Genomic DNA, 15,707 nt, shown 5'->3' with positions numbered 1-15,707 from the left:
CCCATGACCTCAGTCAGGGACATGTAAAGTCATTGCTACTCAACCAATGGCTCATTTGCTTTTTCAATGGAATTTTAAAAACAAATGAATTCATAATAGAATCTATATTAAAACAATAAATTTTGGACAATGAATTATGTGATAAAATAATGGAAATAAAACTATTTCATTGATTAAATCAATGGAATTGACCTGTTGGGCTCCCATGGGTTTCAAAACTGATGATCTACATATCATTTTCATTAAAATTATACATCTTATATGTATATATATGAAAAATATTAATTAGAAAATATTAGTTTTAACAAGTTATATTACTGTGATTGTGAATATATTTTATTAAAGAATGTACTGAGCATATATTTGTGTACACTGACCATTTATAGTTATATACACATCTATATATATAGTGAAATGAAGTAATATTGGATGTGTTTGTATATAAAAAGCATAAAAAAAGTTTGATTATTATGTATTTTGTTGGATTATTGTCTCAAAATAGAATTTAATATTTGTGTCTTATATTTTTTTTTTAAAGGATATTTGCGTCTTGTAGTTGTTATGTATTGACACATTGATAAATATATATATACACACATTATATCATTATAAAACAATAATAATATTATACCTCAAATTTATGTTTTTCACAAAATAAAAAACATTAATAATTTTTTTTATCTAAATACTAAAAATTAATTATTTTTCCATTATAATTATTTCCTTCTGTTATGTTTTTCAAAGATGTTCCAAACAAACGGAGCATTAATTTCGCTGATTTAGTTTCCTCGAAGCGCCAATCAGTCAGTTAGGTGATTGATTCTGGTCTTCTTATCTGCAATCCCCCAACCCTAATCTTCACACACACTCTAAATTCACATCTTCTGCTGTTTGCTATGCTTGAATACTGCTGCGAGTTGATGTCTTCTTTGTCATTACTGTTGTGATTTGGCTGTTCTTGTAAGTTTTCTGGTGATTTGATAAATTCAGGTCTTTTCGCAGTTGTTAATTTCCCTCTCGTTTCTATTTTCGTTTCTTGTTTTTAATTTTCTGGGGGAGATCTGAGGGATGAAATCAGATGCCATAACTTGAGTTCTATATTTGGTTTTTTTTTTTTTAAACAAAATATTCTTTCGATCATGAGATAAAGAATACCATGTAATCAAAAAATGACATGCGGTGTTGCTTGACTGTGATTTTATTCCAATTAAAGTTCTATTTGATGTAATTTGTGTTCGTATTCATTAAATCTCATATTCTTTACCTGTTGGTATCTTTGGTTGGCTCTCTAGCTTTATCTCTTTCATAGTGTTCATTTGTCCTTCATGTTCAATTTCTTGGAGTTTAATCTTCGTGGTTGATTCAATATGGTGCAAGACAGCAAGAGTCGTGAGTTCAATCCACGATTTGATGTTATAAATACTGGATGGCATATTATTATTCATGAGTTGTTTACTGCCACTTGTCACTGATTTTCCTAAGTTGTAGGTGGGGATAAAATAGTCATGGATCGGCTAAATGCTTCTGCTCGCCTCATGATAGTTTCTGATCTTGATCATACGATGGTAAGTTTTTGCTTTTGACTTGTTTGAATTTCATATTCTTGCTGCAGTCGATTGAATGGACAAGATGAGTTCCTTGCAGGTTGATCATCATGATCCTGAGAACCTCTCTCTTCTTCGGTTTAATGCTTTATGGGAAGCTAATTATCGTCACGATTCCCTTCTTGTTTTCTCGACTGGAAGGTCCCCTACACTTTACAAACAGTTGAGGAAAGAGAAACCTATGCTAACCCCAGATATAACCATAATGTCTGTGGGAACAGAGATAACATATGGTAACTCAATGGTGCCAGACAATGGTTGGGTTGAGGTTCTGAATCAGAAATGGGATAAGAACATCGTCAAAGAGGAAGCAAGCAAATTATCTGAACTTACTCTTCAGGTATGTTGATAGATAATGGAAACTAGTAAGCTAATTGGTCTATCTTCTTTAGACCATGTACCTTTAGTCTGATGTTTTATTATTTTTTTAATCAATAAAGAATGGTTTGGGTATATGGTATCTTTGAATAACTGAAATATGGGTAATGCAGTCAGAGACAGAGCAACGACCTCACAAGGTTAGCTTCTATGTGGATAAAGATAAGGCCCAGGCTGTGATGAAGGGACTTTCAGAGCTATTAGAAAAACGTGGGGTGAGATCAAGTTTTGACAAGGAATGGTATTGCATTTGACAAAATGTATTATTGCCCAATGGACTACCTTGGAAGCCATGACACAGTATTAGGGTTGCTTTTTGTTTCTATAGAGTCTACAACTATTCTTATGTCTGTTGCTCTTACAACTATTTTTTTCTTTGTCAACCAGTTGGATGTTAAAATAATATATAGTGGAGGAATGGATCTGGATATATTACCACAGGGTGCAGGCAAAGGTCAAGCTCTTGCATATTTGCATAAGAAATTTAGGACCGAGGGGATACAACCAACTAACACTCTTGTTTGCGGCGACTCGGGAAATGATGCTGAACTATTTAGCATTCCTGAAGTATATGGTGTCATGGTCAGTACTACGTCGAGTGAATCATTGTGATAATTATTTTTCCTTCATCATTGCATCGGGGAACTGTGGTTGTCTTTTATCTCCTCGCATTTCAACACTATTTCTTTATATATATATATATAGGTTAGCAATGCTCAAGAAGAATTGCTGCAGTGGCATGCTGAAAATGCCAAGAATAACCAAAAAATAATCCACGCAACTGAGAGATGTGCTGCTGGGATCATACAAGCAATTGGCCATTTTGGTCTTGGTCCAAATACTTCTTTAAGAGATATTGCAGACCTATCTGACCATAAACTCGAGAAATTTAACCCTGGTCATGAGGTAGTTAAATTTTACTTGTTCTATGAGAGATGGAGGCGTGCAGAGGTTGATAATTCTGAGATGTATTTGGCAGCTCTCGGAGCTTCTTGTGTATGTTTAGTATCCTCTTCCTTTTACTTTTGATTTGTGGTTTCTGCTATTAGGTTTTTCAGTCTGATCCATTGCATCGTTATACTGTGTGAAGACTCCTGGATACTACCATTTTACTTCACATTGATCTAAATATGCTTATAACTAAAGTTTCTGTCGATGATTCAGGAGAAAATGGGTAGACTTGATTTCTCCGATGTAGTTTTTGGTATTCAAAGGAGAATTAAATGCCTGTGTTGCTTAATTAGATTTTACCCAAGTAATACATATTGTGACAATGTGATATGCCTGGTGGTGTCCAATTTGATACTGATAAGTAGTATTCAACATAGGCTTGTGTTTGACAGACATTTAAGTCAAAGTGGCTCATTACCAACCTCCATTTTGACTAGTTACCCGACAAAATCTGTTGAATCTTTGACGCTGCTACGTTTTCATTGTTTTGACTGGTTACCAACCTCCATTTTGTCTTCTGGCAGTGTCCATCTGGTGTTCATGTCCATCCATGTGGTTTTGAGCTGTCTCTTCAGGAATGCATAAACAAAATGAGAAGTTTATATGGAGACAAACAAGGACAGAAGTTCCGGGTCTGGGTGGATCGTGTACTTCCTACACAAATTGGTTCTGATACGTGGATGGTAAAATTTGATAAGTGGGAATTATCAGGTGAAACGGCTTCTTCCTTTTGCCCTCTTTCTTTTAATTTCAATTTCAATAGAATATTGAAGCTCTTTCATTTTTTCTCCTGATAGCATTGAAAATTTGTGTGGGTGATCATTCTAGACCAGAAAATTAGTCCTGACAGTTGGTCCAGGAAAAGTTGTGGCGTGTAGTATGATAAGCAAATTGTTGGTCTTTGCTATGGAAAATGCTCCACGCCTCCACCCATCTGTGAAGCTGCAAAGCTTAAAACCATAAATGATCTGCATATGTATATGTAATCTTCAGAGTCTACTTCAAGGGATTGGTGTTGGCTCGCTTTATATACCTGTCAAGCAAATATTTAGTTCACTCCAGATACTAAGATCTCAACTCTCAATTAGAATATTAGATTACTTCAAGGCTTTATTTCTATTGTTCAATAAAGATCTTATTTTTTGTTAGCTTGACATAAATGGTGCTGTATGTATTCGTCCCTTTTTATCCATCAATCAAATGGTCATCTTTATTATTCATTGTGTGACTGCTCCATGCCATGACAACTTGATTGTTATGTTTTCATGTCTTGCTCTTTGTTGTGGCTATACACTGACTTGCAAACTTGTGCAGGTGAGGAGCGCCATTGTTGCATGACTACCACTATAGTTAGTTCAAAGGTAAGCTTCAAGTACGGTGATACTTTAGTCTCTTTTAAAATGCTCTGCAACGTCCTTTAAGAAGAATGTTGTTTCTTGGACTCCAGGCAGACAGTTTCACTTGGAAGCATGTGCATCAGACATGGCTGGAAGGATCAGGAACCACAGAGGGTGCAAGCTGGCTTTTCTAGATTGGGACGACTGATGAACTTCAACAGTTTCCGACAACCATCAATTCCTTCCTAAAATAAATACTTTGCAGAGTCATAAATATTCATCCATTTCATGTACATATGGCTCTGCATTGTTCCAATTTTATTGGATTTTCCCAAAGGGACATGTTGATGTCTCTTGTTCTGGTCACAATAAGTGAAACTTCTTGTTCTGGTCTTTTAAAATGCTGCAGGATGATTGAGCTTTATGATAATATGAGATCTTTTTTGCCCATATCTGTCTTGATAAAGAAATTTCCAGCAAAGCCAAGAATCAGATTCTCTCGTCCTATCTGGACAGTTTAACGGGTACGTATTCCCTAATCAGATTATGTTTTTGGCTTTAATTTTTGAGGATGAGTGGCATTACCATTTAAGCTGCAAGTTTACTCAGTACCTTTCATTTAAGAGAGAGGGGCCTTTTCATTGGATGCAGTGGACTGTGGCTCGACTCTAATAAACTATGTAAATAGACACTCTCACAACTCCTCTCCTCCTCTCTCTCTCTGTGTGTTTGGAGGTTCTTGCACTCTCTCCACAACTCCTCTACGATCTCCAACAGGGAATGGCAACGGTGGATTGCTGGCTCTAAGACTGGTTTTACGGTGTGGTGTTCCTGTCTCGAGGTAGATGAAACCGCTTCTTCTCGAAGCTGGAGGAACTTAGGCGTGAATGATTGTCACACATGACATAGGCCGAAGAATAAGCAACTAAATATGATAAAAAAAAAGAAAAAGAAAAAAGAAATGAGATAGAACGTGAGGCACGCTGCCAGTTTATTTATGCACATAAGGAAAGAGGGGCAGTTGCAAATGCGTAGAGACCAACTAGGGAGGGATAAGTATGAGCCGTACGTTTCTATTTATCGGCTGTCTAATATTGAATATCATCTGAAAAAAGGCAAAGAATTGGAGTATTAATTATTAAATGGATCTCTCTACACATATTTAGTCAAATTGGGATTTATTGGTTGAGCAGTCCCTTTCCTTGTATACACCGTCTATATCCTCAATATAACTACCAAAAGACAACAACAACAGCTACCGCATTCTTCAGAAAAAAAAAATTATGTTTCTTCTTCTCTTCACGCCTTGGGATTCTCTGAATTCTTCCTTCTCCTAGTTCGTTCATGTCGGTTAATTTCTTCCAAATTTTGTTATATACATCATTGAGAAGAAAGAGTCTATTGAAGAAATGGAATCCATGGGAGTCGGATTCATGGCAGTGTTTGCTGTTTCAGGAAGCGTAGTTCTCATTGCTCGTCAACTCCATAAGCGACTCGTCTCCGATTTCATGAAGAAAATTGAATTCGAATTGACTGGTATATATTTCTTTGTCTTTCTTCTTGTTGTTGTTGCTGGTGTATTGATAAGGATTGTTGTCTTCAAATTGAGTAGGGTCAGCGAGATGCAATGGAGGGAGGAAGGTGAAATTCGCTGAGGATGTGATGGAGCCATCGTCAAATAACAAGGAGTACAGGAGGAGACCATACCTGATGAGGTCGGTGAAAGGTGGCGGTGATGAGGATGAGGTATTGTTGGTCATGGAAGATAAGGACAGTCAGAATGTCAAGGTGAAGGACAAAATGCCTCCTAATTGGCAAATTTTGTATGAAGGGAAATATAAAGCCCTTCAAAGTTACAATGTTTGATGTTTGTAGGTAGAGCGATTTTTCTTGATTTGTGTAAACAAATGGGTATAGCGTGCAAGTTTTTTTTTTCCTAATATAGGGAAGGGAATGGAAAGGCTCGAACTCGAGACCTCTATAAAATACCATGCATATAAGTGTCGTCTGAGTTACCCGTGATTTTATATTAGCGTGCAAGTGGTAGTGTTTGTATAAAGCCGTTTTTTATTAACATTAGTTGTATAAGCATTGTGAGTCCAATTTACCAAATTCTGGATGTCGGTTGGTTTGGTTTAACCGATAGCAGGCCTTCAAAGTTTGAACGACCAATGGCAATGATTGACTCTGGGTTTGCATGGGCCTTGTGAATGGTCTTCAGTTTAAGGTCTGGGTTTACAGTCTCTTCAGGGCCCAAATGGTTATGTCTTTGACTCTTTGTGACCCAAGTATAGCTTTTCATAGACTTGAGGTGCAACCGGGCCTGCGTTCATTTTCTTATGGGCCTGTGTAAAGCTTTTTTTCCAGGGCCCAAACCCACAACCACAAATCGTTCAATTTAAACCACAAAAGAATCGAGATATATGTTAAATTTTACCAATCAATAGCGATGCGGTCCCCGTCCCCCCAATTGAGCACAAAAGCGAACTCGTGAACTAAAAAATCACCTGACTCAGATTTCACATTCTTAAAACTGGGACCCACATATATCTAGGCAGCTGCCAGCTGGGGTACCAAAACAAATACACGTGCCATGTTTCCTTTGGTTTGTAGGGCCCAAACTCCTTCTCTCTAGCCCTAGCCTACTAGTAATCTAGTTCGGTCAAAGTTGTGAAAATCATTGCCTTATCATTCCACGACACGTACCCATGTAATGAATGTTACAGTGAATACGCGTCGCATCAGAATCGTACGAGATTTAATGAAATTCAATCAGACTCTCTGTGCAACAGCGCGTGTGGACTACTTGTCGTTGAAAAGGACAGCACATATTTTTGTTCCCGCTGGCTGCTACTGTGTTTAAACAGTGTATGAGTTTTCGCTCTCTCTCAAGTCTCAATGTCCTGGTTGGCTGGTTTGGATATAATTTATGTAAAGAATGTTTTCTTACCGATAACCATGCACAACGATTAAAACTACGACACTAACAAGAATTGGCTCCATTACAGTTACAAACATATTTTTTTACAGTATTTCAAAAAAAATTAAAACGAGGGCCACTAAACTCTTGTGGACCTAAACCACAGAAGAATTTACACGCATTGAGCTTCGATTTAGTTTAGAAGGAGGGGAAAAACAATGTATAATATTAACACTATCTTTTCATGACGAATTTGTTTGATTCTCTTACGTTATTAGTCTTTGTCAACAAGAAAGAGTCATTCGATAATCTCCGCTGCTTAAAAAAATGTGGTATACATTCCTTTTGGTTTTCAATTTTCAGGCCGGCTGGTGATTCTGTAACTTTCGGTGCCTCTTAATTAACAATACATTATTTTATCATTAGGAGTCCAAGAAATGGAGTGTGAAGTAGGGGTGGCAATCGGTTTCAAGTCGAACAACAGTATGTGTGTTACAAAATATTTATGTATCCGGATCCTAATCCGAATTGGATTCTGGACATCTTTAATTGACAAAACCCATATTGATTTAAATTCAGACAAGTAAATCAGACAACAATCGAATCGGGGTTGGGGTTAGGGTTCGGACAAAGATTTATGTGCTTGAACTGTGACCCGATTTTAAACCAGACAAAAATTATGTGTTTGGATCCATATTTCAGACATATAACTTATATTTAAACTTGGTTTAATATGGATCGGACAAATTCGGTCATTCGAATAGAATATCATTTTACCACCCATAGCGTGTGTGAAGGGAGTATTGTGATTTGTGAGGGCACGTCTTTAAATCATAAAACTGGAACCCACAAATGAGTCCATTACGCATTAGTGAAGTTCAATGATCACATTGAACACAAACTTGTCATAAAATCAAATGATTCAGACCCAGGCTCTTGCTTCATTTGTGTGTACCAATAGCCAATCATGATAACTTCCCCATTCATTTAATTAGCCAATTCTCTCAAGCAACCTAGATGGTGTTGTGTAGCATTCTCCTAAGCTGTATGTTTGGCAGCTCCAGTACAGCAAGATGACACCTGTTTGTCTCCCTTTAAAATGTTAAACAACATAATAGTTCAATATTGATTGGACACAAGTTTACCAATGAATTTATATGGGTAAAGCCCACCCCTAACAAATAATTAGGTTTTCTTCTTTGTTTGGTGAGTTGCGTTTGACCCACTTGCACGGTTTGGGAGAAAAAAAATCTGTGAGGATAATCTGATGTATCCACATGAATCGGAATCCTAGAATAGACAATATAGGGCGTGGATTTTTGATATATAAATAATCACCATATTTTTTTATTGCTTAAAATTTTTTGTTTTATTATTATTATATTTAATCCAATAATCTCGTTAAACTCTTCTACCTGACCGGATCGTGATCGTCTAACCCATCATTCAATAGGACCCCGCGTCCACGCAATCCCCAACACAGACAATAAAAACCGTGTATCTGCCACATTTGCAAAAACGCAGCCTGAGAACTATCAATTTCGCCTCCGTTACTCTCTCTCAGGTTGCCGGTTTCTGCCATATCACCACCACCGCACCAGCATCATCCAGGGCGTCCTAGTTGAACAATTTTCTCTTAAGTTTTCTCGTTTTCTGAGGTTCAGATTCTGATAATTTAATTTCGGATATTCGAAGAGGATCTAATGATCTTTGCCCTAAAATCTGTCAGATGATTCTGTTTGTTGTAACTTCCAGTTAATGCGAGGTTCGATGGATCTTTAGTACCGGAGAATCGATTCTTTGACTAGCAAAACGACGACTTACTGAAGGAAACAGAGACTGACATTTATTTCAATGTCAACTCGGCCGCAAATTGTTATACGACCGTCCTACACGAACAGGCGGTCCCTGCTGCTGCACAGCCACTCGTCGTCGGTGTCAACTTGCAGCAGCAGATCGCGAATTGCGGAGGTAGCGGGAGGAACGACGGCGGAGTGCGCCGCGATTTGTTGTTGCTGTACTTGCGGTCTTGTGAATCTACTTTTGTTGCCTATTTACAAGGTTCCGGCGGGGCTGTGCCGGCGAGCTAGGAGGAAGAAGCGTCTGCAGCGGCTGATGACAAAGAAGGACCTGCTTCCGCCTGGAAACAGGCGGTGCCAGTGCGGCTTCAATGATACGGAGTTAGAAATTCACCCGTTCTGTCGAGAGGAAGAAGAGTTTCAGAAAAGGACGACGTCGAAGGAGGAGGAGATGGCGGTGGAGGAGCTGGAGAAAGAAATGTTGGCCAGGTTTTACGGTGGTGGATTCTGGAGAAGTCCATCACAAAGATAACTGCTGTAAATATTTCACGTTTTAATCAAATTACGCCCTCCACTTCACCTTTGGTTTGGTTTTACTGTGTTATATGTGTGTGGGTTTTTACCTTTTTTTGGGGTTAAGTTTAGGGTTTAGAGTCGATGATTAATGTCAAAGGCTCCAAAGTTATGGAAATTTTGCAAACTTTTCATCATCTTCCGTAATTCCTTAGAATTTACAATTATTGTGGGAAAAAATATCAAAAGTGTTTTAAAAATGTTTTATAATGTGATGTGATGCGATACACCTCTTAAATCATTAAATTTAAATCACTCTATAATTTTAAACGAATTGTGAGCCTATATCCAGGAGTAAAACTAGATATAAGGCATAAAATCTAGAAGTATGATGATTAGACATAGAAGATTGGATTTGTTAACTTTTGTTTGTTAATGTGATCTCATACGAGCTTTTATGAATTATGGAGGCTTTTGGAGAGTGAAGATGACATTAATCCATTGTTTTTCAAAAGTTTAACGAAGAACAGCTGTTGTGATTTGGTCCTCTGTTGAAATGGTCGTTCTATCTAGTTTCTTTTTAAATTTTCAAACATGAGCCATTTAGCTATTGAAAAGCTTGGCCCTTGATTGATTTAGGTCCTTTGCGACTAGTGGGGTGTTGCTGAGTCCCAATAAATAAATCAAGATTTTTTGGGGGCTTCTGTATGTGTGTCACTATCCAAATTGCCCAGGTTGTGTTCTCCTCTCGAGTCTGAACATAAGATTATTGGGCTGTGTAAACTGTCCTTTTTGTTCCTCATAGAGCTTAGGGGACCATTCACCTCTTTCTCTATAAAATGACAAGTCTTGATAAATTTACTTCTTTTGTTGGTCGCCAGTTTTCTTAATTTTTTATTTTACATCTTTTTGGTGGTTTTCCTGGGTTCAAGCAACTTTCGGCCACCACCAAAAATTTTAACCCAGTTCAAAATCGATCACCAAAAGATTGAAGAAGATATGAGAGAGATTTGTGTTGTAGGGCGAGATTCCGGGAAGGGAGAACGAGAGTCGTTATTGTCAATGCGAAAAATGTATCATCTCTCATTTTGTGACTCTTAAAAGATCCTTAATTAATATGAAGTGTTGGATGTGAAGTGGATCCTACATGTGTATTTATAATTCATGACTATTTTAATGTCACATAGATTTGAGGGTCACAAAACAGAAATTATTGTGTGGTCCGGCCACACCACGTGACATGTTGATGTGGTGTGGCCGGACCACTTAAATCATGACACATGAGCTGAATATTACAGCTCAATCTCACATCAATTTTTTTATTTGATTTTAACGGAGCCTCACTTCCGTCAGTTTTCTTCAAATATTAAAACCTAAAAAAATCCCACGTCTTTTTGCCGCCTCCTTGTTTTGTTCCATAGATTCTATGCCCTCTTGTTTTTTGTGTGGATAATCTCGTGAAATCGGCGACTTTGATCGGCCTTGTTGCTCTTTTGTGCCGGTGACTCACCGAATTATTGTCTTATTAGGTAAGTTTGTTCTTTTGTCTCTAAATAAGTCTCCGTTCTACAACTGCAAGTCTTTGATTTTTAAGTATAAAGGCAGGGTCTAGTCGAAATCATGAATAAGTTTGAAATATCATCTTTCCTTGATTTAATGGGTGGAGTTGTCTTGATTTTTCTTACAGGTTGTAAAGTTATGGGTTTAGAAAATCCAATTGTGGCGAACAACAAGAATGATGAAGATGAAATTCGGGTTGGAATGATTTTCAACAAGGCAGATGAGGCTTATGACGCTTATAACAGGTATGCTATCAATAAAGGGTTTGGAGTTCGGAGAGGGAAAAAATATCATAACCGTAGGAATGAATTGAGTCGGTGTATTTTTCTATGTTCTTGTGAAGGACAGCCACCATATGTCCCCCCACATGAGCAAAAAGAAGTTGAGCGAACTGAGAAAAGGTGTGGTTGCAAAGCACATATTAAGTTTAAGATTGCAGATAATGTATGGGAAGTAACTGAACTTATTTCTGAGCATAATCATGAGTTAATTAAAGAAGAACAGAGACACTTAATTAGGTCGGGGAGAAAAATTTCACAAACTAGTAAAGGTGTCATAAGCTCATTGGCAAATGCTGGTATTGGAGCGACAAAAGCTTATTCGTACATTGCGAATGAAGCTGGAGGTGTGGAAAATCTTGGATTTACTTTACGTGATTGTCATAATTTTTTGCAATCCGAAAGATCAAAAATGATATCTTCTGGGGATGCACAAAGTCTCATGAATCATTTTAAGTTTTTGCAAGTAAATGATTCAATGTTTTTTTATGCTACGCAAGTTGATGAAGAAAACAGATTGACTAATTTTTTTTGGAGAGATGGATTATCAAAGATGGATTATGATTCTTTTGGAGATGTTGTTATATTTGATACAACCTATCGCACAAACAAGTATAATATGATTTATGCTCCTTTTGTTGGGGTTAACCATCATTGGAAGAATGTGTTTTTTGGTTGTGCATTTTTGTTAGATGAAACTACATCTTCATTTGTCTGGTTGTTTGAAACATTTTTGGCATCTATGGGAAATAGGGCTCCTAAGACCATATTCACCGATCAAGCCCAAGCAATGGCCAGTGCCATTCGGATTGTTTTTCCGAATGCTTATCATCGTTTATGTACATGGCATATTGCAAAAAATGCTGCCACAAATATCCCTCATCTTTATGGTAAGCCTGAATTTAAGAAGTATTTTTCTAGACTCCTTCATGGTTGTGAAAATGACATGGAGTTTGAGACTACTTGGGGAAAAATGGTTCAAGAATGGAATCTAGCAGATAATAAATGGCTTTGTAGGTTATATGATCTTCGCTTGAAGTGGTCTCCAGCCTTTAGTCGAGATATTTTTTCGGCAGGCATTAGATCAACTCAAAGGAGTGAGAGCACAAATAATGTTTTTCAACATATGGCTTGCAAGACCATGACATTGACTGAGTTTGTGATTCATTATCAAGAAAATGCGAAGAAAATGCGTGAAGCTGAAATTCAAGATGATTATATTTGTGCTTCTGGAAAACCAAAAATGCATGTTCGCAATAGTGGAATTTTGACACACGCATCAATTGTTTACACTCATACAATCTTTAAAATGTTTCAAGATGAGTTTCTACAGGCTATGTCAGAAAATATAATGCATTCAGATATTGATGGATCAATACACATTTATTCATTACAAAGTGAAGTTGGTCGGAGGCAACATTTGGTCCAATTTAACTCTATTGATAATAGCATATCTTGTGGTTGCAAGATGTTTGAGACAAAAGGGTGGTTATGTCGTCACACTTTGAGGGTGTTGAATGCTAATCCTGGGTTTAAAAATATTCCTTCCCAATATATTTTGAAAAGATGGACAAGGGGTGCAAAAGAAGGAATTGCTAGACAGGTTGACTGTGATATGTCACGAGATGGTTTGTCTTCATCTAAGACTGTGCGATTCAACAAGCTGATGAGAAAAGCATTTGCAGTGATGAGCTTAAGTGCAACTGATGTCCATACAACAGAGATTGCAGATAAGAATTTAGATCGAATCATGGATGAAATGCAAGCACATAAAGCAACCATGGCTTTAGACAGTAAAGAAGTACATGCTAATATGTCATGTTTGAATAATGAGCCCCCATTATCAGATCCTCCAAGAAAGAGAGCAAAAGGTATTCCATATGGCAGACTTAAGGGTGCACTTGAAAAGCGGCCAAGAAGAGCAAGTAAAGAGTCAACAAATCAAACATCATACTCTAATGTTGCAGGTATTAGTATGTGAAATAATATTATATAATTTCAATATAGCATGTTGATAATTTTGTGTATTTAGGTCCGTCATCAATGGCTACCTTTGACCAAGGACCTTCATCAATGACTACCTTTGTCCAAGAATCTTATTATGCTTCTCAGATGAATTCAAATTCTGATCAGGTATATAATTTGAGCTTTCAACATTTTTTTTAAAGATTCTATGAGCTTAATTGTTTCTCTTTTTTTTTTTTTTTTTTTTGCAGCAATCCTTTTTGAATAATGACATGACAGAAAACCTATCATTTACAAATCTATTGAGTCAAGCTTCCTGCAACAATTCCTTTTGGATTTCACACTCATGAACAATGGGATGACAGAAGGCATGGGGCTGTTGTGAATTTTAGATTTGTTTTCAATAGTGGATAAAACATTGCTTAATGCATATGATGCTTTCGGCATGTTTGGATAAACTTTTAGCTTTCCACATTTTGATCTTGACATAAACAAGTCACTTGAGAGCATTACATGTACAGGCACTTAGATCTCTTTGAAACATAGCAACATGATTATGGACACGATTCAATCTTTTTTATTGAAGATAACTTTTATTACATGTACAGACACTTGGATCTTTTTGAAAAACAAATACATGAACATGTCTTTGTTGCTATGGCCATGTAGAGACACTTGAATGACAATAGCCTCGTGCTATCCATCCCAATCCACAAATGCATATGTAAAGTATGGTGAACAGCAAAAAAATCTACACAATTCAGTGAACAAAATCGATCATTTGACAAGATGACGAAACAAATCTCAGTCATATATAGAAGATGTCCACCAGTATACAACTGCAAAAGAAACTTTTTGTACATCCAACGATATGTATTAGCACTCTAATAGATGTAAGATTAAATGTTAAGATCGAACTTAAAGTCCAGAAACAGCATTTCAACATTGCGTCCCAATTTCAGTGTGAATCAAGAAAATTACCCTACCTCCCCAAAAATCAAAACATGAACATGACAGAATCACGATAAACAAACAAATCTGGCGCCCCAATAGTATCAATGATGGTAATGGGTCCCACTCATGCCTCGACTCCGTCCCGACATCGGAGGAGAGAATCACGACAAACAAATCCTGACATCCCAACAGTAGGGCGGCAATGGGTCTCATTCATGTCGCGCCTCCGTCCCGACACTGGAGGAGAGGAAGAGAAGCGAAGGATGAGAGGAGGCGAATCTGAAAATCTTAAGCGAGCAGAGGAAGATTTGATGAGGCGAAGAGCAAAAATGGGAGAGGAAGGTGGATTTCAAGAAGAGGGATTTTTTTAGGTTTTAATATTTGAAGAAAACTGACGGAACCGAGGCTCCGTTAAAATCAAATAAAAAAATTGATGTGAGATTGATCTGTAAAATTCAGCTCATGTGTCATGATTTAAGTGGTCCGGCCACACCACATCAGCATGTCACGTGGTGTGGCCGGACCACACAATAATTTCTCGTCACAAAATGAGGATGTAGTGTTTACACACTAGTAAGTTCACGCAATAATTTTTCATTCAGTACTACCTCGACTTGTTAACTGCTCAAAATTGAAAAAAACTTAACTGAGTGATTATATTGAAACGTTTTCAAACTTTTGATGTTCAACATGTTTTTTTATCTTTTGTCAAATCTTTTAGTGGTCGAAAGTTGTATTAACCCATATTTTTCTTGTCCATTCAACAAATTGGTAATGAACCAGCAACCTCTCTACTAATTCAAAATAACACCTCGAAGTACAATGGTGGAAATAAAATAAAAGATACCTAATTGAGATTCACTTTGAACTTCATAAATGATATTCCCAAGGTTTTTTTGGGCTAAATCTAAAACCATCATCGTATCTATTGGACCATATAGCACGTTAATCTTTCATCATTTTTCCATGTCAATCTAAGTAATTAGATATGAACTCGTTTTCGAATGAGAGGTAGCTTGGTAGATATGAAGTCATTTGTAGATCCGATCCAGCGGGCCTGGGCTGACGTTTCATCAGTTGTTTTGTAGATCCAATCAACAACGAGCTTGGGTTAAGGTTTCGTAAGTAAAGTAACACAGGCTTCAAACTCATGACCAGGCCCAATTGGCCCGATTATTTTCCACCATAAGATTAATTGAATATTTTAATACATTCACTTTTTTATCAAGTATCTTCATAATATGGTAAAGATAAAACAAATATTATTTGTATTATCAATTGAAAATATAAACAAAGCAGCCTATGATTGTGACAATGATTAAAAAAGTTAAAAAGTAATTAAATTAATTGACAAAAAAATAAAAAGTTATAAATGATGATAAGAACATATACTTGTATAATAAGATTAAATTATTGAAGAATAAAAGAGACGTTTGCGTCCCTTGATG

The 15,707-nt window shown here is 36.9% G+C and overlaps 4 protein-coding genes across 7 annotated transcripts; all 4 read left to right on the top strand.

Moving 5' to 3' along the window:
- Positions 1-728: 728 nt before the first annotated feature.
- LOC119995245 (sucrose-phosphatase 2-like) lies at positions 729-4,720 on the top strand. Of its 4 annotated transcripts, none has more exons than XM_038841687.1 (9): positions 731-807; positions 1,489-1,565; positions 1,645-1,944; positions 2,096-2,197; positions 2,370-2,564; positions 2,688-2,978; positions 3,458-3,644; positions 4,248-4,294; positions 4,381-4,720. In XM_038841687.1, exons 1-9 carry the CDS (start codon positions 732-734, stop codon positions 4,462-4,464), a joined length of 1,359 nt encoding a protein of 452 aa, XP_038697615.1. In that variant the 5' UTR covers position 731; the 3' UTR covers positions 4,465-4,720. The 4 variants fall into 4 exon arrangements, with proteins under 4 accessions (XP_038697619.1, XP_038697615.1, XP_038697617.1 ...); XM_038841689.1 differs by having other exon boundaries at positions 731-812; XM_038841688.1 differs by lacking the exon at positions 731-807 and adding an exon at positions 819-960.
- A 643-nt stretch (positions 4,721-5,363) lies between these two features.
- Positions 5,364-6,287, top strand: LOC119995246. The gene is made up of 2 exons (XM_038841692.1): positions 5,364-5,806; positions 5,883-6,287. Exons 1-2 carry the CDS (start codon positions 5,680-5,682, stop codon positions 6,134-6,136), a joined length of 381 nt encoding a protein of 126 aa, XP_038697620.1. The 5' UTR covers positions 5,364-5,679; the 3' UTR covers positions 6,137-6,287.
- Positions 6,288-8,631: 2,344 nt separating this feature from the next.
- LOC119987106 lies at positions 8,632-9,699 on the top strand. The gene has a single exon (XM_038831857.1). The coding sequence runs from the start codon at positions 9,045-9,047 to the stop codon at positions 9,519-9,521; it is 477 nt and encodes a 158-aa protein (XP_038687785.1). The 5' UTR covers positions 8,632-9,044; the 3' UTR covers positions 9,522-9,699.
- Positions 9,700-10,880: 1,181 nt separating this feature from the next.
- On the top strand, positions 10,881-13,859 carry LOC119995359 (protein FAR1-RELATED SEQUENCE 5-like). Its single transcript, XM_038841838.1, has 3 exons — positions 10,881-13,307; positions 13,373-13,473; positions 13,557-13,859. Exons 1-3 carry the CDS (start codon positions 11,123-11,125, stop codon positions 13,653-13,655), a joined length of 2,385 nt encoding a protein of 794 aa, XP_038697766.1. The 5' UTR covers positions 10,881-11,122; the 3' UTR covers positions 13,656-13,859.
- Positions 13,860-15,707: the final 1,848 nt, after the last annotated feature.

The sequence above is a fragment of the Tripterygium wilfordii genome, chromosome 3 (genome assembly GCF_013401445.1).
Source record: "Tripterygium wilfordii isolate XIE 37 chromosome 3, ASM1340144v1, whole genome shotgun sequence".
NCBI lineage: Eukaryota > Viridiplantae > Streptophyta > Magnoliopsida > Celastrales > Celastraceae > Tripterygium > Tripterygium wilfordii.
This window is presented reverse-complemented; position numbering and strand designations above follow the sequence as displayed.

What these genes read in the sequence shown, in the direction of transcription:
- LOC119995359 (XM_038841838.1), top strand. Translation starts at nt 11,123, where the DNA reads ATGAATAAGTTTGAAATATCATCTTTCCTTGATTTAATGGGTGGAGTT. An exon ending in ATCATACTCTAATGTTGCAG is followed by an intron (nt 13,308 to 13,372) that starts GTATTAGTATGT and finishes TTGTGTATTTAG; the next exon opens with GTCCGTCATCAATGGCTACC. An exon ending in TGAATTCAAATTCTGATCAG is followed by an intron (nt 13,474 to 13,556) that starts GTATATAATTTG and finishes TTTTTTTTGCAG; the next exon opens with CAATCCTTTTTGAATAATGA.
- LOC119987106 (XM_038831857.1), top strand. Translation starts at nt 9,045, where the DNA reads ATGTCAACTCGGCCGCAAATTGTTATACGACCGTCCTACACGAACAGG.
- LOC119995245 (XM_038841687.1), top strand. Translation starts at nt 732, where the DNA reads ATGTTTTTCAAAGATGTTCCAAACAAACGGAGCATTAATTTCGCTGAT. An exon ending in CTCGAAGCGCCAATCAGTCA is followed by an intron (nt 808 to 1,488) that starts GTTAGGTGATTG and finishes CCTAAGTTGTAG; the next exon opens with GTGGGGATAAAATAGTCATG. An exon ending in TATCTGAACTTACTCTTCAG is followed by an intron (nt 1,945 to 2,095) that starts GTATGTTGATAG and finishes TGGGTAATGCAG; the next exon opens with TCAGAGACAGAGCAACGACC.
- LOC119995246 (XM_038841692.1), top strand. Translation starts at nt 5,680, where the DNA reads ATGGAATCCATGGGAGTCGGATTCATGGCAGTGTTTGCTGTTTCAGGA. An exon ending in AATTGAATTCGAATTGACTG is followed by an intron (nt 5,807 to 5,882) that starts GTATATATTTCT and finishes CAAATTGAGTAG; the next exon opens with GGTCAGCGAGATGCAATGGA.